Source organism: Phyllostomus discolor, chromosome 3 (genome assembly GCF_004126475.2).
Source record: "Phyllostomus discolor isolate MPI-MPIP mPhyDis1 chromosome 3, mPhyDis1.pri.v3, whole genome shotgun sequence".
Lineage (NCBI taxonomy): Eukaryota > Metazoa > Chordata > Mammalia > Chiroptera > Phyllostomidae > Phyllostomus > Phyllostomus discolor.
Window position 1 is genome coordinate 206,247,940 of NC_040905.2, and position 24,606 is coordinate 206,272,545.

A 24,606-nucleotide genomic window follows, 5' to 3' on the forward strand; every position below is an offset into this window, starting at 1 on the left:
TCCCATTTCCAGGCCTCCTGGGTGTCAGAACCGAGGGGACCGGGTGGTTTCCTGATCCCTCTGGGCAGCCCAGCCACAAGCTCTGGAGGCTGCCAGCCAGGGTCTGACACCAGCCCCCCGAGCTTCAGCCCCCTTGTCTGTGAACGGGGTGGAGGCGCCCTGCCGGCAGGCTGCCATGGCACACTCAACATACATAGGCAGAAGTCCTGCCCCAGCCCACTCCCCTCTTCCTTCCTGCGCAGGGCACCCTGGCTTGCCTGGGATCCAGCTGGGGCACAGCAGACGTGAATGTGCCTGTGTCCTCCCTGGCCGTGTGGGACAGAGGGACACCTGGCCGAGCCAGGAAGCCTGGAGACGGACCCTCCGCCATCAGGGACAACAGCTTCCTGACTGCAGCCCTCTCAGCCCTTTGATGAGAGACCGAGGGCCCAAAAGGGGGAGGACCTGGAGCAGAGAGGCCAAGGCTGAAACCCAGGATCCTGGTCCAGGAGTCCCTTTGCCCCTGGGCCCTCCTGTGCTCTGTGTGAAGGTTAACTTTCAGGGAGGCCAGCATGGCCGGGCTTGGGAACTCAGGTGGGCGACATGGTGGGCCTGCTACCCACTGACAAGGGCCCTGGGCAAGCCACATGCATCCTGAGCCCCGTTTCCTCCTCTCAGAAGTGGGCGTATTTCCTGCTCTGCCCACCTCTCAAAATTGTCTTGAGGCTTCATAAGATGACGTGGGTAAAAATCCCTCTGCAGACGATCAAGAACTGATCTGCTGTGAAGAATGTGGTCTCTGGCATCCCTTGCGGCATTTCTGTGTCCCTGTCCCTCAGGCGGTGTCTGGTACACAGAGGAGGTGCTCAGTGCGTGTTGAGTGAACGAGGGACGAGAGTTATCATTTCCTGAGTGCCTGCCACATACCAGGCATCGCCCAGGGCACTTTCCATAAGGTCCTATAACCTCGAAGCACTCACAGCAGTTCAGGCATGTCCCCATTTTACAGACAAGAAAGCCGAGGCTCAGAAAGTGCAGTAACTTCCCTAAGGCCACACAGCAAGGGGGTGAGGAAGTCAGGTTTCACCTCTTAGTCTAAGTCTGTGTGTCCTTCCAGTTGCTCGCAGTCCCCTGGGTCATGTCTGCCTGGGGTCTGCTGGTATGAGTTTAACAAGCAGTTCCCTGGGGCAGAGGGGTGGTGGGGAGGGAGGATTTGTACAAAACTCTAATTTGTAGCGTTTGCCCATTTTCCACGGTGCAGCTATTCCTGCAGGGCCTGGTCTCAGGCAACCAGCCCTCTCCCACCAGAGCCCCTGGGGTTCTGTGGGGTCTCAGTACCACACAGAGACTGGGGAGGGGAGGGGGGACCCCAAGATGAATCTGCGACCCTTCGACAGGAATATTAAGGCCTGCCAGCCCCGCCGTGTGCCATATTCCTGCCAGGCCCGGAGCAGAGCCCTGTAAATGCCGGGATATAATGGACAATAAAAGTCGCTGGAAAAGAGTGGGTCTCCCAGGACCACTGTCATCCCTGCCACACGCTGCCTGCCGGAAACACGGCCCCGCGATCATGAGGCACAATCGTCATGTAAATATATAGGGCCTCTCGCCCGCCACGGGCCAAGATTTATTTTATTGAGACAGCGGGGGCAGGGGAGGGGAAGACAGCTCAGGCTCATAGTTCTGGTAACTTTGAGAACTGCTTTGCCATCACTTCCCAGCTTCTGGGAGATGGCGCAGCAGGAGCCGGTGTGGCTCCTCCCAGCCTCCCCCCAAAAATGTGAGTCCTCAGAGGGCATGGGCACCTCCACCCAAGCTCACGGGGCCCCAGGGCCTGGTTGGCCACAACGCCGGGGTCCCCTGGAGAATGAGGACCAGACTAATCGTGACAATCGATTTGTAGAGCCGGTTGCCAGAAATATTTGTCACAGGGATATTAGTGTTAAATGAATGCGGGTTTTTTTATAACGATAATGGTAATCATAATAGTAGCAGCAGCCACATTTATTGAGCTCTTGTGCATACGCAGGCCCTGAGGTCCGGGCTGGCATTCTGCCCGTGTGTCCTCATTCAGTCCTCACAACAGTCCCCCGAGGCACATCTTACGTGGCCCCCTGTGTACAGAGGAGGAAACGGCAAAGAGGTGACCACGGGCCTGGCTGGAGCTTATGTGGCTGGACAGAGGCAGCGCAGGATTTGAACTTGGGGCTCTCTGGCTCCGGAGCCGGTGCTGGGTTGGTTCTCTCTCTCCCCTCACTATCTGGCTCTCTGGTCCCACATCAAATGCCACCACCTCCCTGCAGCCCTCCTGATTGACCCATGTTGGAATCAGTTGCCCTTCTTTGATTCTGCCCCATAGTTAGGCACTTCGATCTGGTCCCCGCCACGACCACCCCGCCTGGTTGGGGGCAGGAGCCCAGTCTGTGCTGCAGAGGGTTCCGGGGCGGGGCGGGGGCGGCGAGGAGTTGGGTTTGCATTTCCACCCAGGCTCCGCCACCGTCCAGCTGGGACTCCTCCAGCAAGGCACACCACCTCAGACCCTGCGTTTCCAGGTTTGTCCAAGGGATGCACGGTCTGCTTTGCAGGGCTGCCTCGTGAGCACACAAGCTGCCAAAGTTCCTGAAGGATCTGGCCCGGCACCGGGCGCTTAGGGGGCGCTCTGTGTGTGGCCCCCTCCCCCCATGTGCACATCTCACCTCCATGGCTGCGTGTCTGGGAACCCAGGAGGCACCTGAGCCGTGCCCCTACGTCACTGTGGCTTGTTATGAATGGGGAGGACAGTGTGCAGGGGGCTGCAGGGCTCAGGAAGTCTCCCAAGGCCAGGGGAGTGTCCCCCGAGCAAGCCCAGACCCAGAAGAACACGGGATAAGATACGAGATCCCAGAGCCCAATGGCAGGCTCCAGTGAGTCACCGTCTTCCATCAGCATCATCAAAAACGTGGGCACGGGAAGGGCCCTCCTACACCCTGAAGCCTGACTTCCCCACGTTGTGGGTGGGGAAACTGAGGCCCAGGGACTGGCTGTGACTTGGCCTTACAGTCCTATAGGAGTCCCAAGCCCTGTGAGCCCCCAGCCACCGTGCCAGACGCATCGTGGCTCAGAGCAGAAGTCGCCCTCGAGGAGTTAAAAGCGGCCTCATATCTCCCAGGCCTGCCTTGGTGTCTGCGAGGATCCCGGGGGGTGCACAAACACAGGAAGGTGGCGTGATGGTGTGGCCCCAGAAGCTGTGATTACGTGCCTGCCTGGAACGCCACGTGGGTGGCGGGACTGGGTGGAGGTGACACTGTCGCCCACAGACGGAGCCTCTCTCAGCACCGTGGGGATTGGGTGAAGGCTGGGCTCACGGTGACTGGGCAGGCCCTGAGAGTCTGGCCACCTTGGAGCGGGGGGACCGGTGCCACCTGTGGCCCTCAGCACAGCTCCACCCTCTCTTCTGTGTCCCAGGTGGACAGGCAGGGCGTGACTGACATCGACGTGTGTGCCTGGGAGGGCGCAGAGGCCGCGCAGAGCCGAGTTGGGCCTCTGGAAGTGGCGGCCTCCTCGGGCCCAGGAGGGGACAGAAGGCCCCTCGGGGCTGGCTCACACGGCGCGAAAGTGTGTTTTCCTTGGGTGCTGCGCCCGTCTTGGGCCAGAGTGCGTTTCCCCTCCGAGGCACGTCTCTGCCACGGAGGGAACTCCTCTCCAGCGGACGGGAGGCTGGAAGCAGAGCAGACTAGGCAGAAAGTGCCCGACTCGGGGCCCTTGACCGGCCTGTCTAGAGTCTCTTCCGTGAGTCAAGGCTGGCGCTGGGTCAAGGACGACAGTCCTTGAGGAGAGCCCCACGCGCCAGGGCCTCGGTGGGGTCCACCTGCAGGCCTGTGCATGGCTGGCCTGGGCCCAGCCTCGGGTGCCCAGGGGGCTGGCACCTGGCGTATGCCCGACAGTTGGGCCCGGCTGGAGGGGAAGATGTGCTGGCAGGTGGCCGAGCCCTGGTGCCAGGATCGGCTCCCCGTGTCCTCCGGGGCCTCAGCTGCAACACGCCTGTGCCGGGCCCAGCGGCGGAGCTGCAGATGGGGTGCGAGGGGGTGATTTGCCCAGGGTCTTGGTGGCTCTTGTTCTGGAGGAGGAGGCAGGGGCCGAGGCCAACGTGGAGTTTCCCTGACTTCCTCCCACGTGCGTGAGAGTTCGCCAGCCTCCACACCTTGGACCCCACTGCGTCCTCCCCCATAATTCCCGTGCCCCCTGCTTGGGGTCTGTCCCACCCCACCGAGCCGTCTCACACTCCACCCATTGGGAGAAGCTGCCCATGACTTTGGTCAGAAGTGAGGGTCCATCCGTCCTTTTCCCGGGGTGCTTTTCCCGCTCTTTTCTGGCTGGTGAGCATCTGTCCCTGTATTCCAGGGTTCTCTCCTGCACACCCTACAAGGACAGGGGGGTTTCCTCCTGCATTGTCCTGGGGTCGCCCGCTGTGAGCACAGGCCCTGCGCAGGGAAGGCCACGGGAGGGACGCGTGGAGGGAAGGGGAGGCAGAAACTCGCGAGCCCTCAGTTCCCGGATCTGCACCTTGCCCAGAGAGCGTGGGCCCCAGTGAGGGTGCAGTAATGCTCAAACGGTTACCCACTGATTGGGCGTCTGTCACGTGCCAGCCCAGGGCTCAGCACTTTCGGTTCATGCACCGTCAGGAACCCTCCAGCACACAGCTCCCGTCCATATCTGACACAGGAGGACCCTGAGACACGCACAGCTGGGATATGGCAGGTCCAGGACTTGAACCCAGGGCCGCTGCCTATGAAGGCGTCCATCTCTCAGGCAAGAAATATTTTTGGCTCAGCTCACAAAAGACAAACTAGGAAGAGTTAAGCTTTTAAAGGGATAGCAAGCACTTTTTACGCTACTTAGCATTTGCTGGGCCCCCGTGGGGGTGGGAGCACCAGGGACAAGGGAAGGACCCGTCGTCCCTACTGGTGCCCAGGCTGAGCTGATCCCGGGGCTGCCGATGTTCTGGGCTCTGGTAGGGGGCAAATCCCTGTGCCACTCGGCTGGTGCGCAGTGGATTGAGGAGGTGGGCTGGTGGCCTGGGGCTGCCGCCGCTGTGCCCGTGGCCCTGGCAAGTCCCCCGCTTCCTGCCTCAGTTTCCTGGTGGGTGAAATGGGAGAGCAGGACTGGGTGGCCCCAGAAAGGCCTCTGACTGCATTCCAAGCCCGCTGGCTGCAGGCACGAGCATGCACTCTCCCCAAGACTGCCCAGGGGCCGCTGCCCTCAGATTCCAGTCCCTGGTGAGCATCGGACTCCGGAGGCCGTGACAAGTTCCATTGGCCACAGAGGTGGCAGCCGAAGCTATTTTTGGAGCGGCGAATGGTGGGGGTTTCCTTTCGGCCCCGGCGGGGGAAGTCCCCTACAGAGACTGGGCTGATCCTTCTTCCTTCGCCCGCGCTGACACCGGGAGGCCACCCAGCTCCCCAGAGCCCTCGGCGCCGTGGGTCCACCCTGCACCCCAGGCCGAGCAGACCTTCCCCGAGACTCCCGGGAGCCGCTCTGCAAGGTACCTGCCTTTGCCCTGCCTCCTGCTGGAGGGACCCCTCACCCTTTCCTGCCACTTGGGGCTACTGCCCTGGCCCTAAAGGGTGTGCCCAGCAAGTGACAGAAAGGCAGGCCCCAGCGACGTCCAGAGCCCAAGCTCACAGAGCACCCTGCCTCAGCTGCACCTCTGCCACTGCCGCCACTTGACCAGGTGGGGGCTACCGGCGGTCAGCCTGCATGACCTTCGCCACCACCTAGGTGGGGGAGGGGTGCGGTTTCACCTTGAGCAATCCTGGGCCGTGCCAGAACGGCTGGGGTTAGAAGGGGAGCAGGAGAAGCAATGCTTGTCTCTCTGGAGTGGGTTTGGCTGCCCGGACCCCTTCCTGATGTCTGAGCAGTGAGCTCGCCACAGAACTTTCTCCCACCAGCTATCGCTGTCCTTTGAACCTGAAAATGTGGGCAGGAGAGAAAATTAGGGGAGGCCAGGGCTTTAAGGACTCCCCCTGCGCAGAGGCCACTCACTGGGTGGGGTGATAGATGCTGTCCTGGGGCCCTGGGCAAACTTTCTACAAACACCGAAGCCCTCCCACCCCCAGGGGGTGCTCCCCTGGCTTCCTCTCTTGGACTTCTGGTGTTTCTGTACCAGGCCAGCAGCCATGTACCTGGCCCTCCTCCTGTGGCCTGCTGGGGCCATGAGGTGAGTGTCTTGGTCTCTGCTCTCAAGGAAAACTTCATTTAAGGGAGAGGAAAATATGTGAGTAGGTAATGGCAGCATGGGAACCAGGGACGTAGAGCTGGGAGTGTTTGGGGGAATCTGGGAAGGCTGCCTGGAGGAGGTGCCCCGGTTGGGCCGTGAAGGAGGAGCCAGGTTTTCCGGGAGACAATGCATTCCAGGCGGGGGAAGCAGAGCCTGCCAAGGCCTTGAACAGACAGCAAATTCATTTCCCTGGTGGTTAGGGGTCCTTGAGATGGTGAGCCTGTCTGAGGCGTCCAGTCCTCCCAGCGGAGTGAGAGGTCTCTGAGGAGACCTCCTATACTGGCTTCCCCGGCTCCATGGTGGTCTCAGAGGACCACCCCAGACAAATAAGATTGAAACCCAGACTTTGTAAAAGTCGGATCTGGGTTCAGACACGGGGCACGCCTTTCACACAGCTGCAGGAGCTCGGCAAGTTATGTAACTCTCTGCACCTCAGGTTCCTCCTCCGTAAAATGGGGCGCCGCAGACGCGGCGGCAGGAGCGTGTGGAGGTGCTGCGTGGGACTCGCCGGCACGGAGGCCAGGCTCAGCAGACCGCCCTCCTCGAAGGGTGGGATGAGGCCCGGCCTTCGCTGGGTCCGGGAGCCCAAGGCCTCCCAGACATAAGAGGTGTTTACAGCTCCTGCCTCTTTTTCTTCTGGACCTTGCGTTTGTTACCTGAGAGCGGGGAAGAGGGAGGCGATCAAGAGCCTCCTTGATTTCACAAAGGCTCTGGGAAGCCCTGCAGTGCGGGTGGGCTGTGTTTGAGTGAACGGCCTGGTGGTCTCTGCCTGGCCGGAGACCTCGGGGGCCCTGAGTGTGAAGGCAGATGCTCTTGCTTGGGGCTTCAGGAGGGTGGGGAGAGCCCCTTCCACCAGCTGGTGCGTTTATTCACCCAGTGCCCCGCTGGTGCCCGTGCTGTGCCAGGCCTTGGCAGGGCCCTGGCGAAGTGGAGACGACTGCTAAGACCAGTCCCCGCCTGGAAAGGCCGGCAGAGGAGGAGGAGAGGGAGACAAAACGAGTGGTTTGAGCCCAAAGAGCTGGACTTTAGGGGAGAAACCCATGTGGATGCTGTCAGATGGGGAGAAGGGGGGCCCTTGGTACCGCCTGGCTGCCTCTGTGTGCCCACCCTGCGGCATCTGGCTGTATCTTCTTTACAGACGAGGACATCGAGGCTCAGAAAGGGAGCGGGACTTCCTGCATTTGCCCCGGCTCCCACCCCACCCCTGGGGGCTGTGTGGTTGGGAACAGGGCCCGGGGGTGGGGTGGGAGCCTGGGTGGGGGGTGGGGTGGGAGACGCAGGAAGGCAAGCCCATACAGCTGGGCAGAGCGTGCAGTGCCTGGCTCAGCCATGCAGGCCTTTCCTGGAAAGCCGGGGCTGGGGATCGGCAGGCTGTGGTTTCTGTGCTGGAGGGCGACCTTCCCATGGTGGCCTGGAGGTTGGGGCATCGGGCGGGAGGTACCTGCAGGGACCTGCTAAGAAGGGGCCAAGGCCAGCACAGGGCAGAGGCTCGGGGTGAGCGCAGACTTATCTGGGGAAAGGATGGGCGGGGCTGGATGAGGACCAGCCGTGGACTGTGAGGGAGGGTGAGCATGGGGTGGGGCGAGGCTGGGTTCCTCCCAAATCCCCGAGGGGAGAGGCGACCCTGCTGCCGAGGTGGAGACCTGGGAAGGGCTAGCAGAAGCTCTGACTTGGGCCAGGTGAGGCTTTGGTGCCTGTGGCTTTTGGTGGCTGGGGTCTGGAGCTCTGGAGAGAGGGGGCCGCAGGCTGGAGAGAGGAGGAGGGGGTGGGTGATGGGTGAGGAGAGGAGAGCTGGGCGGAGGGTGGCGGGGAAGGAGCTGAGTGGGAAGAACGGCCGCGTGGTCTGGGAGGGCACTGCATCGCCCCTCAGCTGCTGGCCGCCAGTTCCGCAGCCTCATGTGGGAGGCCCGCTGCCCGGAGGCGGGGATCGGGGACCTCTCTGCATGGGCCGCACCGTCCTTTCGGGGCTGCCTGTGGTCCCACGTCTCAGAGCAGCCAGGCTCCTGCTGGTGGTAGAGCCTGGGAATCTGAGCAGCAAGCATGGCTTGGGGGCGGGGCAGAGGGTGGCACGGGGCTGGGACTGGTCAGGAAACAGACGCCATCTGCGGCTTGTCCCCTGCAGCTCACGGGCCCCCACGACTCCGTTCTGAGATCTGGCTGCTTCCTGTCAAGTGATGAATGGACCGGTAACGGCCGCTTATCCCAAGACCAGAGGAAAAGGGGGACCGAGCGGAGTGGGGGAGGACGCAGCAGCCAGAGCCACCCCCCCCCGAGCCAGAATTCGTTCGTTCATTCACGCATTCACTTATTCACGCATTCATTCATTCACTCTTCCAAGGCAGTGTGGACTAGTGGTTCCAAGTGCTGCTTCCCCCTGTTGCCTGCTGTGTGGTCCCGGGCCCCTCACTTAACTGGTGTGAGCTTTCATTTTGCCCTCTGCATAATGCAGGTCATAGGAGCCCATGACTCCTTGGAGCCTCGGTTTTCACATATGCAAAAGGGGGGTGATGGCCGTTTGGGTTTCTCCGAAGATATCAAGTCACGCAGCTCAGGGGAGCTGCCTGGCACACATGTGGCTAATGCTGAGACTGGTCTGGCTTTGACCCCCCGGGGCAGGCTGGGAGCGGCCCCATCTCCTTGCTGGGCCTCGCTCTCTGGTGCAGAGGGTGTGTCGGGCAGTACCAGCCTGCAGCGCCTCTCCTCTCCCAGCGGGCTGAAGGCCCCCGGCAGGGGCATCCATGCTAGGCATCGGCCACCAGGAGCCTGCTGGACACGTGGAAATGGCCCCCGTGCCTGCACTGGTATTGGGTCACTCATCTGGGGGAAAAGAAAAGAAACCCTGTGTGTGTGTGTGTGTGTGTGTGTGTGTGTGCGTGCGCTCGCGAGTGTGTGGGAGGGTGTGAAGCTGTGGCACGGTTTTCTGCTTTGGGAGCACAACCTGTGGAGCCGTCCACACTCAGCTGGAAGGACCAGGGAGCAGCCTTTCCCTGAGAGACCAGCCCAGGGTCCGGTGTCCAGCTGAGGCCGAGCCTCCAAGGACGACGGTGGGGTTCTCCTGACCACTTGGCAGAACCTGTCAGCCCGGGAGCCACATTGGCCTTCGTCACCTTCACCCTCAAACTACCCCCGACAAGGGACAGAGATGCTCTGGCCTCAGTGGGTGGGCTGAGGAGGTGTCTGGTCTCACACAGCTGTGGTGGCCAGGTGAACCCCAAGCACACGCACACACGAGTGCAGAAAAGGGCAGGGACACACGCTGCTTCCACCTCAGGGCTGGGGAGCAAAGTGGCAGATACTTGTGCCCGCACAGCATCATAATGCACCTCAGGAAGACCCCCGACACACACAGACCCCCACAGACGTGCGCCCCAAGCCGGGTCCTTGGCCCGAGCCTTCTCGGCATCTTGGGTCCTCTGGCAGTGGGCAGGTAAGGGCCTCAGTGATCTGCCAACCTCCGTGAGGTGTGGCATTTGGCAGGACACTGAGGAGGGACATGGCTTTCCCCTAGAGGAAGTTTCCAGAAACTGGGAGGCCAGGGTCAGACGACAGTCTTAGAAAGGCCACTAGGGGAACCTCAGCGCTCTGCCCAGTGGAAGCTGATCACTTCTAAGGAGTGCCCAGATGAAACCCAAATCCCCATGCCCCCCAGGGTCACACTCTACAGGAGTTAGAGCCTTGTCAAAGCCCAAGGCAGGGAGGAGTGAGCCAGGGGGCTTTGTGAAGGTGGCCGCGGTTCCCATAAGTAATGGAGGTGTTTGCTCCTGAGTCATCGTGAAGAGGCCGTGCAGTGCCCCTAACGGAGCACGGTCCGTTGGCCCCACGCTGCCTCCCACCAGTTGTGCGGCCCTAGGCAAGTCCTTGCCCCTCTCTGAGCCCCAGTCCCCGTGTCTGTCACGGGGAGGCCCTCACTCCACCGTGGCCCGGGATGGACCGCACTAATGACAGGGGGAGCTGCCCAAGCCTCAGGGCCTTTGCACCTGCCAGGCTCTGTTCCGAGAGCCTCCATCTGCTGACGTGTTTGGTTCTCCCAGTCACCCTAGAAGATCAATCACCCTTGCTATGAGCCCCATCTCCCTACACGGTTCAAGGTTGCTCATCCCAAGTAGGCCTTGGCCCCCAGACCCCCGGGCTCAGCCTGGTGCGGTCCACGGGAGCCTGGAAGACGTGCACACTTCGGAAACCCAGGCTGGAGGCCGCACTGGGCATCTGCAGTGCCTTGGAACTGCAGGACCCTCGCTCCCTGCAAAGAAAGGCCCTCTTTGAGGTGGCACTCAGTGTGGCTCGTGGCTCTGGGCCTCACATTCCAGGGATTTTTGGCCCCGGCCGTGGGTCTGGCAGCCCATTCCTTATTGTTCTGCAGCTTGGCGGGAGCCCGGGGAAGGCAGCTCCCTGTGTTACCCGGGGTGCTGGCAGGTGCTGCGGGCCTGCGCCCTGCTCTGCTCTGTCCTCCCTCTGAGTCCCTTCGCCTGGGTCTCTCTGCGTCTGAGCCCCCTGCGGGGCAGTTTCTGGCAGGAGATCCCTGGGGTCAGGTTTCTACTGGGGTATAGACAAAGAATGAAAATCCTTTGTAATACAATACCCCTGGAGACGCAGGGACCTAGGGGTGACCTGGGAGGCAGTGAGAGCCGGGTTCAAATCTCCCCTCTGTGGCTCACTGGAGACATGACCTTGAACCTCCTCTCCGAGCCTGACTGTTGCTATGGAAGATGGGTCTCCAACAGCCCCAGCAGGAATGGGAAGGCCCAGTAGAAGTTCAGAGAGCCTTCATTGCCACCCGCCTCCCAGCCTCCTGCCCTTTTGTGGTGGCCCGCTCTGGCACTTGAGGGGTGGGGCGTGACATGCAAGGTCCTCCTCAGCTGCTGCTTTTCTGGAACAGAGGCCCCCTTCCTCCTCGCCGGGAGCATGGTGCAGTACCCCCTATTACATTCTGGAAGAACAGCTCTTAGGAACAGTAATTTACCAAAGCCCCAGGGGCTTGGCAGAAAAGGTGCTACGTGTCCTTGGTGCCATCAAGGAGGACAGGAACCCTGGGCCCTCGCTGTGGGGCTGGCCTCTTGTGGCCCACTCAACACAGGCCCCGTTCTTGTGTGCAGGGGTTTTGCTCCCTCCACGCCAGAACATGGGAGGTGCTGTGAGGGGCAGCCCATGGAGGTCTGGGGCAAAGATGCCGTTGTGGGTTCGAACCCTGGCTCCGCTCTCTGTGATCCATGTGATCTGGGCGTATCTCTCAGCTCCGTGGGCCTCAGCGTTCCCCTCGGTGAGATGGAGCAGGGAGAGGGCCTGTTCCGTGCAGCCGTGGGAATGAGAGGTGGACTGAGCTGCGGTGCAGGGAGCGGGCGCGGCACAGTGGGCGCACACAGTTGTCGGCTCATCCTCCTCGTCCCTGCGGTTTCTCAGGAGGTGGGAGGGGGCTCGCAATGTCCCCGCGTGAGGAGCAGGGTGAGCCCCTGAGAAGCTCCCAAGGGGATTCCCCTGCCTCTAAGCTCAGATGCGGGAATGCCCTGTGGGGGCACGGGGAATGACCTCTGCAAATACCGCTAGCTTCCTGACCACTGTTTCTTGCCCGAGGTCCCAGCTGCGGAGTGACCGGGTCAGTATGTAAACCCGGGCCGGCCACAGAGGCTGTGTGAGGTGGGGGGAGGGAAGGGGAGGCCAGGACTGCCGCTTGGTTTCTGGTGCTCGCAAAGTCTGTGAGCAGGTGGGCAGGTGGGCAGGTGAGCGAGGCACCGGGGGCCATGCCGGTGCCTTCTGCGATAGAGACAGAACCTTCCAGCTGCAGACAGTTCTCCCACGTCTCCCGGAGGTCCCCCTAAGGGCAGAGGATGGTGAACATGTCACCCCGAGGGGTCTGGGGGTGCAGCCCGAAGCAGCTGCCGAGCCTGCAGGAAGTCTCCGGTTTTATCTTGAAATTCATGCGCATTTTACATTCTGTTCCCTCTGTATCCGGTGTGTTGTCTGTCGCGCACATGTCCCCCCGGAGTAGCAGCGCTGCTGCTGCCTCGAAAGCTGCTCCTTGTCGTGTTTATCTGTTTATCCTGGGGCTTTTTGTACCCGGTCCTCGCCGCGTCACCCGGGGGGGTGTGCTCCCCGGTGGGAGCTCAGGCACAGATGGTGGGCAGATGCTGCGAGGGCTGTGGGCCCACCTGCATTTCAGGAAGTGGCCTCAGCTGCCCACCTGCAGGAGGAGGGCTTGGTGGGGGAGGGCTGGAGGGCCCGCCCTCCGGGGAGAGGCAGGGGTGTGGGGACTCGGAGGCCTCGGAAGGAAGGACAGGCATAGCACCACAGTGCCCTCAACGTGACACTGATTTGAGATAAGAGAAAAAAAGAGACAGCAGAGCTCAGGGACACCGGTTTCCTTCATCTGCACACGTTAGGACGAACCACATAAAGTGCCGTGTGCGGGGTCAGGATCGGTCAAGTTCGGGCAGCTTCACAGACAGGAGGCCGCACGGGCCGGTGTGGCGCTCTGCGCATCGGCTCCATGGGGCCTCGCCTTCTGCCTCTACATTGTGTGCTGGGGAGCACTTTCACCCTGAAACTCGGATGACAGGTGTGGAAGGGAGGAGCTGGGCCTGCCAGAGGACACGGGAGGAGGGACCCTGGACACGGAGGTGCTGCAGAAATGCCCGTGGGTGATGGAGGCCTGTCCTCCAAAGGAGGCGGCTGCTCCCCTTGCACCCAGGAGGGTCCTGTGGCTTCGTCTGTGTGCCTGAGCCGCTGTCCTCGTCCTGGGGGTACTTGTCTGCTGGGGGCCAGCAGAGGCCGCCCGGGACACCAGGAGTGGAAGTGATATTGGGAGTAAGACTCAGGTGACCTTGAGCTCAGGCCTGGGCACATGGTGGCACTTAGAGAGCTGCCACAGTTACTATGGCAACTGGGGACTAGCATCTTGACTCTCCGGGAACTTCTGATGTAACAGCTCAAGCGCTGGAGGTTGAGGGGGTTGCTTACTTAGCCCCAGAGGCTTGTGCAGGACTGTGCTCGGGACCCATGGCCTTGGCCTTCTGCTGTTTGGTGCACAGGGCCCAACGCGGACGGGATGTGGGCTCCTTCCTGCGGCTGCTGCTCGCAGTCTGACTCAAGGTCTCCCTCTCCTGACCGCTCAGGCTGCCAGTCTGGGTCTGTGTGAGGGTGATGTTGGGGGACGGAGGTGTAGAACTGCCCCCCCACCCAGAGGCATGGAGGACAGTGATGTGGAAAGAACAAGCCTTTGGAGTCTGGCACAAGTGGGTTGGATCCGGTGCCTCCCTTGCTGGCTGGGGCTGTCTTTGGACTCTTCCCACACAGAGCTGTGGTTTCCCCCTCTGTCCAGTGGGGACCACCCTGGCCACCCGGTTGGCTCAGCACGTGGAGGGAGAGTGTGTCACGAGGGGCGGTGAGTCCTAGCCCTGCCATTTCTGAGCCGGTTGACTGTGCACAGGCTATTTAACGGCTCTGCACCGCAACCCACACGTCTGCAAAACGGGGCAGCTGGAAGTACTTCCTCCCTCGGAGGGCCGGCAGGGGGAGGCAGCGAACAGGCAAGTGTATGAGAAAGCCCTCGCTTTCTTTTGCAGCCCGTGCCCTTGTGAGGCTGGCATGCAGGATGGCAGGACAGCCCGGCCCCATGTCCCACGGAGGGAGCCCGAACAGCCTTTGCCACACCCCGGGGCCCGCACACCCTCCTGACCCGCAGGTAAGCCCCTCTCCTCCGTCTGCAGCGCCTTTGGAGCCTCCAAGGAGCACAGATGCCTGGGATGGCTCTGTCTCGGCCAACAGGGGCCGCCCCTCGACGGAGCTTTCTCTCGCCTGCTTCCAGGCATGGGAGCAGAGCTCACCGCCGAACCCGGCCAGCCCTTCGTGCTGTCCGGCAGCTCTCAGGGGAAGCCTGTCCGTGCTGGACTCCGGGTGGGATGCCAGGCCCTGGTCCTGTGCCTGGGTGTTTCCATGGGAACGAACACCTTTATCTCGGAGGGGTCAGTGCTGCTGAGAAGGATGGGCACGGAGTCGTGGAGGCCCCGAGGAGACAGGAGGGTGCAGGCCGAACCTGGGGCCAGAAAGAACTTCCTTACTCTGGGCCGACATGCCTCCCTTCTGGTCGGAACCACGTCCTGGCCATCTTCGGCCTCTTTATCCAGAGCCAGCAGAGCTCAGAGACACCGGTTTCCTCCCACCTGCCTCCCGGTCTCTGTAGACCTCAGAGACCCAGGCACGCTTTCTCAGCTTTCCCAAAGGCGGCTTTTGGGGTTCTGAGTCGCTCACATACCCCTTGCTGTTCCCTGGGCCTGGAGTGCCCTCCCCAGCTCCTCCTGAGGCCTCAGTCCAAATGCTTCTACTTCTGGGGAGCCTTCCTGCTTCCCCCCAACCCCTCCTCCATGCTGCCTCCCACCTGTACACGGTACCAGGTCACAGCCATGGTCACATCCCACCCGGGGACTGGTTTCTTGGTCTCCTTCCCTCCCCGGACAGAGAGTCCTCTGGAGTGGGGCTTTGCTGGCTGCACCACCCTGGGCCAGGCACCAAGGAGCCCCTCGTGCCTACTGAGTTAATGTGCTGCTCTGTACAGCACAGTCTCAGGGGTGGGAGAGGAGGGCAGGGAAGGAGAAGAAACTTGGGAGCCACTGAAGCTCCAACAAGGCACCTGATCTGAAGCCAGAGAGGCTTCCTGGAGGAAGTGGCATGCAGAGGCATGGAGGGGACAGAGAGCTTGGGTGGAGCAGCCAGGGCCAGAGGCTGTGGTGCCCTGCGGGCAGCCTGGAATGATGAAGAGTAATTGTCCAGGGTCAGGTTTTGTCCCCAGGGCTGTGAGACCTAAGTCAGGGGCAGACAGAGGCGGCCACCATCCTGAGCTGTGGAAGGATTGTCACAGCTTCTAACCACCTAGTTCCTGTTGGAAGGCTGCAGGGGGGCTGGTATTTGTCTGCCCTGATGGCGCAGGGTTGCCGGGGACAGGGAGACAGGTTACGCGCCTGCGCAAAGGCACCTGGTCAAGGAAGCAGGCGGGTCTGAGATCCTCCTCCTGCGCCCCCCCACCCCACCCCGCCAAGCTCTCCTCAAGCCAGGCTCCCTGGTGTGGGCTGCACCAGCCCCAGGGAAGGAGCATCTCTATAGCAGATTCACACAGAGGCATCGCGTGCACTGGGAGCGACTGGGGAGGCAGGTCCCAGAAAACGGGCAGCCCGTGGACACTGCCGGCCCAGAGTGCACCGGGGCATCTCCGCGACGCTGGGGGCAGCGGGGCCTCCCCTGCGATGCAGCGATTTGTCACATTAAGTCCTTCACTAACAATCGAGTCCCCCTTGATTAATCTCCCAGAATTAGCCAGTTGCATTTTGAGCAATTAGGGTTAATTACAGCCTCATTTGGCAGAGGAGAGGGCCTTGTAATTATTTCACGAACACGGAGAGGCTGCGCTGGGCGGCGGCGGCGGCGGCAGTGTCCGCGGTGTCTCGCCGCACGTGTTGGAACGGTCATGACGTAGTTAAGTGCAATTAGATACAGTTCCCCGGCGCCGGTGGGCGGCCGGGCTGCCAGTGAGGACGCTCTATCCCACCAGCGTCTGGCCGGGTTTGCAGAACCAGGTACAGCGGTGCTGGCGCTGGGACTGCGGCAGGTCGGGCTGGACCCAGGAGAGTCGGGCTCTTCCTCTCCCCCTCGTCTGGTGTTTAAACACCCTCTGGGGAGGTATCAGGGCCCCGTCTTGCCTATTTCGGGACATGGAAACACCTGGAACTGATGGCAGAGGCATTTTCCTCTGTGGTAGGTGGCATTGCCCTTTCCCTGGAATCGTTCTTGGTGGGAGGAGCCAGGCTCCATGAGGGTAAGAATGCTGTATGCTGGACCAGGCTGGGGTCAGTTCCCAACTCTATCCCACAGACGACCTCTCTGAGCCTCAGTTTCCTCATCTGTGCAATGGGGCCCTGAAGACTACGTGAGATGGTCTACTTCAAACATCCAGCACGCCATCCAGAATCCTGGAAATGATATGCCATTGATCCTATTCTTTTTTTTATAGAGATTTTATTTATTTATTTTTAGAGAAAGGGGAAGGGAGGGAGGGAGGGAGAAAGGGAGAGAAACATCAATGTGTAATTGTCTCTTGTACACTCCCAACTGAGGAACCTGGCCCACAACCCAGGCATGTGCCCTGAGTGGATATCGAACCCACAGCCCTTTGGTTCACAGGCCAGCACTCAATCCACTGAGCCACACCAGCCAGGGCAGATCTTATTCTTATGTTGTAAACTTTATTTTAGTTTTCACAGCTAAGGAGCCCAGAGCTGGAAATACCCCTAGTGTAAAAAGAAAAATTTAGCAAAGGCTCAGACTGTGGTTTGTGTTACCCCTCTGTGCCAAGGCATGTGATTTGTTCACTTCAAGGAGCTTTATAGCATGTGAAAATATGTTTGTCGAACCTGGCAGCATCATATGTGAAATTCATATATACTTGGAAAAGCTGAACATGCCTGCTTTTATTTAGGTGTTGAATGAATGAATGAATGAATGAGTGAAGTTGAGGGAAAGAGCTTAAAATGATCTATGCTTTGTGATTCTACCATGTTGCTACAGAGCATTTTCACCAGGAATGCGATGCAAGGGTCCACTGACCCACTAAGAACCACACGAATTTCCAAGGAGAAGAAAGGTGTTCTCATCGGGGAAAGACTTGGCTAATGCGTCTGCCATCTGGAAAGTCTTTGCAAACCTGCCTGGGACGCGCCAAGCTCTGTGGTGTCCATCCCTGGGCGGAGGGAGAGGGGTGTGCCCGAGCCAGCTGTCAGTCCGGCAGCACTGCGCGGGCCCAGAGCTTTGCGGGAGTCTTCCTAAACCAAGGGTGGTAGTTAGATAACATTTAATGACCAAATATCGATGGCCATTAAAAATTGAAGAAGTGTTTGCTGTAAATTCAGCAAGTGGTTGTCTCATTTTTGCCTTAGGTCTGCGTGTTCCAGGAGAGGGAAAGGGCCAGACCCGCCGGGTTAGACTAAGTGTTTCAAATGCCGGTGCTTAGATAAGGTCGTAAGACCGGTCTTTCTGAAAGGCCTGGAATCTGCGCTGTGTCATTTGGAATTGACTCTGGGACAGATGGGGAGCCCATTACCGGTTTGAAGTAGGCAGGGTCTGGGTTTAGCCTTAAACAGGCCGGACACCGGAGGGAAGATTGCAGAGGCTCCCAGGAGGGAAAAAACGATCTGCTTTTGGTGGGGAAGGGATGGGGGGGGGGGGTTCAGGACGTGTCCAGCCTCCTGGGTGGTGTCTGGAGCTCCGCAGGGCCTCAGCCCTGAAGACGTTGCCTGTCGCCTGTCAGTCAGCTGGAGCCGGTCCCACGTCCTCTCCTCCGCGGGTGTGATTAGGCCCCGCCCTCCCTGGGCTCGGTTAACAGGCTCGGCCTGCGGGGAACCGCTGCAGCCGAGGTGACCGCAGGTTTCGTCGTCGAGCGCCTCCTGCGGCCGGAGCGTCTTGCTCTCTGTTTCACGGAGCTGCGTGCGGGTGTCCGGGTGTCCGGGTGTCCGGGGTGAGGTGGTCATGGGGGCACTTACCTCGTCCCGCCCTCTGTTCTGCCAGCTCAGAGAAGGGGTCTTACTCAGAACTCCATTGCGCAGCCCGCCCGCCGCGGAGGAGCGGAGCCAGGAGGCGCTCCGGGCGGGCGTGGGGCCCCGCCTGCCCCTGCTGGCGTTGGAAATTAGCCCGTCCTCAGGGGCTGAGTGGGGTCGCCCCGCGGACGTGGGCTCGCTGTAGATCGCGCCCTTTCGTGCGGCGCCGGTTTCAAACACGCGGCCGTGTACGCAGACACCGGCCCCATCAGACGTTCCCACGCAGGATGTCAGATGTCTGTAAAGGTGAACTTCGTTTACGGGAAATGTCACTCGGATGAAGTGTGCTTTCTGAACGCGTAGGAGCGGTTGCCTTAAAATTAATGATGCATTGCAAATATCAGGGGGAAAAAAAGACCCATCCAGTGTAAAGATGATTAAAATTCAGGTCAGAAGTCTGACTTAGTCAGGCTAAATTTTTTAATGAGATTTCAGAAAATTAATTGGGCGAATGCATTTTTATTCTTTTAACATGTAATTTTGTGCTCCTGTTTAAAAAAAAAAAGAAAAAAGAATTCGTCGATGGCCGAGGTATATTTTGCTTCAAACATTTTAAACTCAAATTAGCACAGGGTTGGAGGGGGTGGGTATCTGTGGCCTAATTCGATCTGACTTGGGGAAGAAAGCTGCGTTTCTCCAAGGTTTCTGGGAGGGGGTGTTGAAGAGACCCCCTCCCGGTAGGTCCGGCCGTGGCCTGAGAAGGCTGGCAGCATTTCCTGGGAGGGTGGGGCTGGGGATAGAGGTAGTTCAGGGGCCCTGGCCCTCTCCTTGGCCCCTGGTTCTGCCCCACGCCTCCAGAGTGTTCCCAGAGGCTCCCCTTCTCTGTGAGGTGTGTGGCCTCCGGACACGGTAGGCCCCCTCCGTCCGGCCCCCTGCACTGGGCAGCAGAGCCCGGCTCAGCATCCCTGCCGCCTCCCCTCACCCTCTCCCTTTGAGGAAGAACGAAAGGGCTCCCACCCTGGGTGCAGTGGGAAGAGGAGCAAGAAGTCAGAAACGGCCTCTGGTGCCCACGGCGCAGCGGGGTCAGGGGAGCACTGTCCCTTGGCAGACGGTCCCAGGCGGCTCACAGGGGGGACAGTGAAAGCAGGAGGCTGCAGGGGCATGTCAGCCTCGCCGCTTTACCGTAGCAGGTGACGCTGGGTAAATGAGCTCTCTGGGCCTCGGTTTTCCCCACCTGCGCAATGGGGCCACAGAGACTACGTGCGACGGTCGACTGGAAACATCCAGCACGGTGTCCAGCACCCTGGAAGTGATATGCTGAGGATCTGATTCCTATATTGGAAACCTCACTTTAATGCTCACAGTCAAAGAGCCCAGAGCTGGAAGTCCCCTCGGTGCAGACCCTCCGTGGGGACGGGGGCGGGGGCGATGCTGATAGCAGCAGTGAGGACGCCCTGCACCTGTGTCCTGGGCTCGGTGCCCCCTGCCCCCCTGGACAGGGGCTGCACGCACCCTGCAGGCTCGGTTCTTCCCAGCCCCCTGGGGAGCAAGGGCTGCTGCTCTGCAGACACTCCGAGACGCCAAGACCTGTAACGGTCATAACACGCAGCATTTCCTGTGTGCCGAGTGCTTTTGTGTATTAACTTGCTGAACCCCCCGGCAGCCCTCTGAATGGGGCACTGTCACTATCTCAGTTGCAGAGATAAGGAAACTGAGACCCGAGGCCCACAGCCAGGAAGGGGCAGAACGTGGACTTGAACCCAAGCTCCGGGCGCCAGTGTCAGTGTCTCAGCCTCTGCCAACCTGTGCCCTTGGAGTTGTGTTTCCTCTCCCCAGGAGTGAGCACAGGGCCCCGGACCTAACAGGGGTGGTAAGCATAGATGAACAGTTTTCAGAAAGGCTTTCAGGGTGATTACTGGGAGCTCCTGTGGGGTGCACTGTCTGGGGCCAGCCCTGGGTCTGCCCGGCGGTATAGTGCTCCTGGGAGCCTTATCTCCAACATCGCCTTCTGGAGCGCCCAGGGAGTCCTGAGGCTAGTGTTCTATGTCCAGGGTACAGGTGGCCTCACTCGGCGGCAGGGGCAAGATGGACCTTTCGAGGCCTGACCCATTATGGCGGAAGGCTTCGGAGGTGGTGACAGAGAGAGGCCTGGCCTTCTGGGGCAAGAACTCAGCTCACCTTCTCCTTTTCCACTCACAGCCCCTGAGTTAAATCGGGGTCAGGGCTCTGCTGACTCAGGCGGCTGCACCCACGAGCCCTGTGTCTTGCAGTGCCCCCACCTGAGCAGAGGCCGCCCCGGGAGGACCCCATCCCAACCCCTTCCAGGTACCCTCGCCGCCGCTGGGTGCTGCTGCCTGAGTAACCTGCCCCACCACGGGGAGCTCATTTCTCTAATTAGGTCGAATGGGTTGTGACAGGAAATGCAAATCTGGGTCATCGCATATGCAGATGTGCAGCTGGAGTGTCAGTGATGCCGGCTGGGATGTCACCCTGGGATGTCACCCACGTCCTCTGGGAGCTTCTGGGGGCCTTCGAGTGGGCAGCCTGGCCCCCGGGGCACGTCCCTGGGCTGGGCGGAGAGTGCTGGGAACCCCAGCCGCTCATCCTGGAGAGAGGCAGCCCAGGGTTCCCAGAGCCAGGGCCCTTGGAGATCATCACATCCTTTAGACACCTCAAGTCCCAGGGGGGAAACTGAGGCCCAGAGAGGAGGGGCCCTGCCTTGAGTCACCCAGCCGGCTCTAGGGCACTAGACCAGCTGGCTGTTCGAGTCCCAGCTCCCCACTGACTCGCTGTGTGGCCGGGCCTCCTGTTCCTTGTGTATAAAATGGGATTAACAAGCCTTGCTTTATTTACAAGGCCGTTAGCAGACGTAAGCCATACAGTCTGTCTAAGCAGTCAGCACAGTAACTGACGCACAGTAGGACCCGTTACACAACAACGAGCCCTTGTTTTCATGAGGACGCGTGGTTCCTCCGGGTGCCGAGCACACTGTCTTTCTCTGCGGGTGTGTGATTTTGGCTGCACTCACGGAAGTGACAGTGAGCGGCTCACCAAGTCCCACGTGCAGCAGGCTGTTCTGAGCACATTCCACTGTGTCGTTGGACAAACAGGCCCCGGCACGTGCTCTGAGCAGGTCAGAGCCTTCGCTCAGGGGACGTGGAGGGGACTAAGACAGGAGCCCACTTTCGGAGAGGCCCGTGGTGGGGGGTGGGCGGTGAGAAGCAGACAGGACCTAGCGAAGAAGCCGGTGATCAGATAAAGGGGGTGGAGGAAGGGCTGTGGAGGGAGCCAGCAGCCTCGGGTTCTCATCGGCAGACTGGGGTCATTGTGGGGATCAAAGAGCACGGGGGTGGGGGGGAGAGGGGTGTGAGGGGGGCTGATGGAGGCTCTGGCAGTGGGATTGGCGATCACAGCCCCTCCTTCACCTTAGAGGGGTGCTGGGAACAGGCAGCTGCCTCCACTTCGGCCTGGCCGGACCCTGATGCCCTCTGTCTGTCCCCTCCAGAAGCACCTGAGCGCCCTGTCTTTCCGCTGCTCGCTGGCAGACTTCCAGATCGAGAAGAAGATCGGCCGCGGGCAGTTCAGCGAGGTGTACAAGGCCACCTGCCTGCTGGACAGGAGGACGGTGGCTCTGAAGAAGGTGCAGGTGAGTCAGCGAGCCCCTGGGGTCGAAGCTGTATTGCAGGAGCTGACCACTGTGTCTGAACACGGGGGCCCTGGGCCGGCCCCTCCTCCCCCTCCCTTCCCTGCCCTTCCTCTGCACATGAGCTCACGGGGCTGCGGAGAGGCTCAGGTGGACTCCTGAGAGCTCCTGAAAGCTTACGGTGCGAGCTGTAAAGGAAAAAAAAATGAGTGTGCCCTGGGCACCTGCTATCTACCAGGTCCTGCAAGGGGCTCAATGGAACCTTGACGGCAGCCCTTGTGGGTGGGGATTAGCATCCCATTTTTCAGATGAGGAAACCAGAGCAGAGCTGGGAACACCTCACCGGGGCCACAGAAGGAGCTAAGTCCCACTGATCCCGTTGCCTGCCCTGCCAGTCCGTCCTGGACTCCAGTGTCCTCCCTGACCGCCGTGTCTCTCATAAGTGGCAGCGGGGAGTCAAGCAGACGGGTTTAAGCGGCATTTCTGTGAGAGCCACTGGGCCCGTGGGAATGCTGCTTTGCTGCGGGAAACGGTTTTGAATCCTTCAGCAGAGTTTCCCCGCCCCATATCTCTCAATGAGATCAGCAGCCCGGGCCGAAGAGGCCCAGGAGAGAAAAGGCAACTCAGATGCAGTTGCAGGCAAAGCACTGCAGCTTGAGGATCGTAGCATCCCTGTGTCCTTGCTGGTCTGTGACTCGCACGTGGCTTCAGTCGCCGGAGGCCAGACGGATGGACGGGCTCCTCTTCGGAGAAGGCCCGCCCTCTGCCCTTCGTCTTCCGGGGAGGGGCTCGTCTGGGCTCTCCCTGTCTGTCTCGGTTCATTTGTGCCAGGACGGGTTTTGTGGTGAGGCTTCTGGCCTATCGACCCTCTGTTTGTCCTTCGAGTCAGAAGGTGCTGGGAGGATGTACCCGAGTGAGCACTGGAAGATGGGGGTGGCAGGAGGGGTCAAGGTGCCAGGGGCTGCTCCCCCCATTCTCTGTCCAGCTCGGGCTATCGGCCTCATTTATACAAGTGAAGACTGAGGCTCTGAGTGTGTCTCCTGGCGCCACATCTCAGTGTGTGACCTCAGCACGTTACTGGACTTCTCTGTAAGTCGGTGACGGTAATTCCTGTCTGGTGGGAGCCAGCCCGAAGCAGGCAGCCTGGCACGGGGTGGGAGCCCACTAAGCAGAACTTGTGGGGGGGCTCTGCCCACAGGGCGCCCCCCCCCCCCACCCGGCCACCACGGATGAGAATAAGTCTACTGAGACATGATCTGCTTGGGGAGGAAAGGTGGCCCATCTCTCAAAGGAGAAGGGCCAAGAGTCTTTTCCTCAATGGGCTTTTACTGGGTTCATTTTGCACAGGAATTCAGGTAAAGCTCATCAATCATTGTCAGGCAGTAAGGATCAAACACTAGATAACATACAAAGAACTCTGAGGGCCTATTCTGAGTCAGGGTCTGTTAGCTAAAGGGCTACAAAACTTTGAGAAACAAACTCATTTCCTGCCTAGACCTTTATCATTTAATTAAGAGCCCATTCTTAGCAAAGCAGGTTTCACAGGATTTTATGTATTCTTTCTCAGGCCTGATCGCTCCAGGGAACCCGCCCTTTCCAGCACAGGGCTGCACCGCCCTCTGCCATTGTTTCAGGCTTAAGTCAGGCAGGGCAAGTAAGGCAGCCAAGAGATTAGGAAACTTCTCACAGACAGAATGAGGACTCGGGCTATGTCAAAGCCAAGGAGTGAGGGTCCATCACCCCTTTTGCTATAGTCCCCCAAGTCCTTCCCTGGGGCCTCCCTGTGATCATGCCTGTCTTAGGTTGTCCCTCCCTTGAGGAATCTTACCCATCATTGGCTAACCAATGAAGCATTGGGGGCTGGGTATGGATGAAGTAAAAGGAACAGAGGCAGTGCCCCTGCCAGGGAGATAAGCTTTGTCTCCTTAGTAGCTTATCGTCTAAAGGTCGCTCACTTGGCCTTAGCCATGGGGGGGGGGGTGCGGGTTACAGCTCCTGAAACCAGGCAGGACGGTTACCAACAGAATTATTGTCCTTATGGGGTAGGGTCCCTTGGCAAGGAGGTGGGCAAACCGGAACTCGGGTCCTGGGTTTTAATCCAACCTACGTCTACGGCCACACCCCCCTGAGCATGCCCAATCTCATCTAAACCAACCTATTTCTCTTTTTCCTCTCGCCCAAGATATTTGAGATGATGGACGCCAAGGCCAGGCAGGACTGTGTCAAGGAGATTGGCCTCCTGAAGGTGAGTGCCCTGCACAGGACAGACCCCTCTGTGGACTTGGGCTGGCTGGACCAGGTGCACAAGGCCCAGATATGCCAGGGCCTGTCCAGCGTGAGGCATGCAGCGGGGGAGTGTGGTGTCACCTGTGGTCTTTGCTGGCTCCCCTACAGCCAGAGACTGTGGGACATTCTGGCCTCGACTTGGCCCTGGCCTGGGGTTGCTCTTTCCCGGGCATCCCTCCCCACTCCCTGGGCCTGGGGTTCTGCTGGGATCTTAGAAGTGCTGGGGGAGGAGAAAAGGCACAGGCTTCGGAGGCCCAGGAACCTGGGTTCAAATCCCGATGTCTTCATTTATGAGCTGTGTTACATTAAGCAAGTGACTTAACTTCCCCGAGCCTTAGCTGGCCCATCTGCTCGAAGGCGAGAGCACCTGCCTCGCAGGATGCAGGCAGGTTGAGAGGATTAGATAAAACAACAGCGAAGAGGGCCTGGCACGGTGGAGCGCACAGCAGGTGCTCGCGCAGTGTCCTCCTTCCTTCCTTCCTTCCTTCCTCCCCATGAGACAGGAGGACTTGCTTGGTAGCGTCCTAAAGTGGGGCTGCTGGCGGCAGTGACACCCTTTGAGGTCACAGCTGCGGAATTTCAGATGAGCAGTTCATCCGCCGGGGCCCTGCCCTGGGCTCTCGGGCCGGGGTCCCGTCCCTGGGGACCCCTGGGCAGGTGGGCGGCAGGCGGTGGCTGTGCAGGACCTGGGAGGTGGAGAAGAGTGCATGAGCCTGCTGCAGGGACCCCGACAGCACGGATTGGAGGGCCTGATCGTGGTGGCCTCGATGCCACAGGCAGGACTTCAGTGTGGTACCCGTGGGGCACGGTGCCAGAGCTGGGGCAGAGAGGCTTTTAGGCATCTGTCCTTCACTGTGGCAGGTCCAAAATGCCCTTCAAATAACATTTTAAAATACTATGTGACGGGGGTCAGCGTTGGAACCCTTTTG

At 60.1% G+C, this 24,606-nt stretch overlaps 1 protein-coding gene across 3 annotated transcripts in view; it reads left to right on the forward strand.

Moving 5' to 3' along the window:
• NEK6 (NIMA related kinase 6) overlaps positions 1-24,606 on the forward strand; it is a 72,233-nt gene that overhangs the window by 22,649 nt on the left and 24,978 nt on the right. The window contains exons 1-4 of one of the 3 annotated variants that reach the window (XM_028517304.2): positions 4,665-4,767; positions 13,792-13,910; positions 21,254-21,394; positions 23,574-23,636. In XM_028517304.2, the coding sequence (XP_028373105.2) occupies positions 4,710-4,767; positions 13,792-13,910; positions 21,254-21,394; positions 23,574-23,636 (381 nt within the window). In that variant the 5' untranslated portion in view covers positions 4,665-4,709. Of the gene's footprint in view, positions 1-4,664; positions 4,768-5,406; positions 5,501-13,791; positions 13,911-21,253; positions 21,395-23,573; positions 23,637-24,606 lie in introns of those variants that run through there. The other 2 variants (XM_036022202.1, XM_036022203.1) reach the window with 2 other exon arrangements.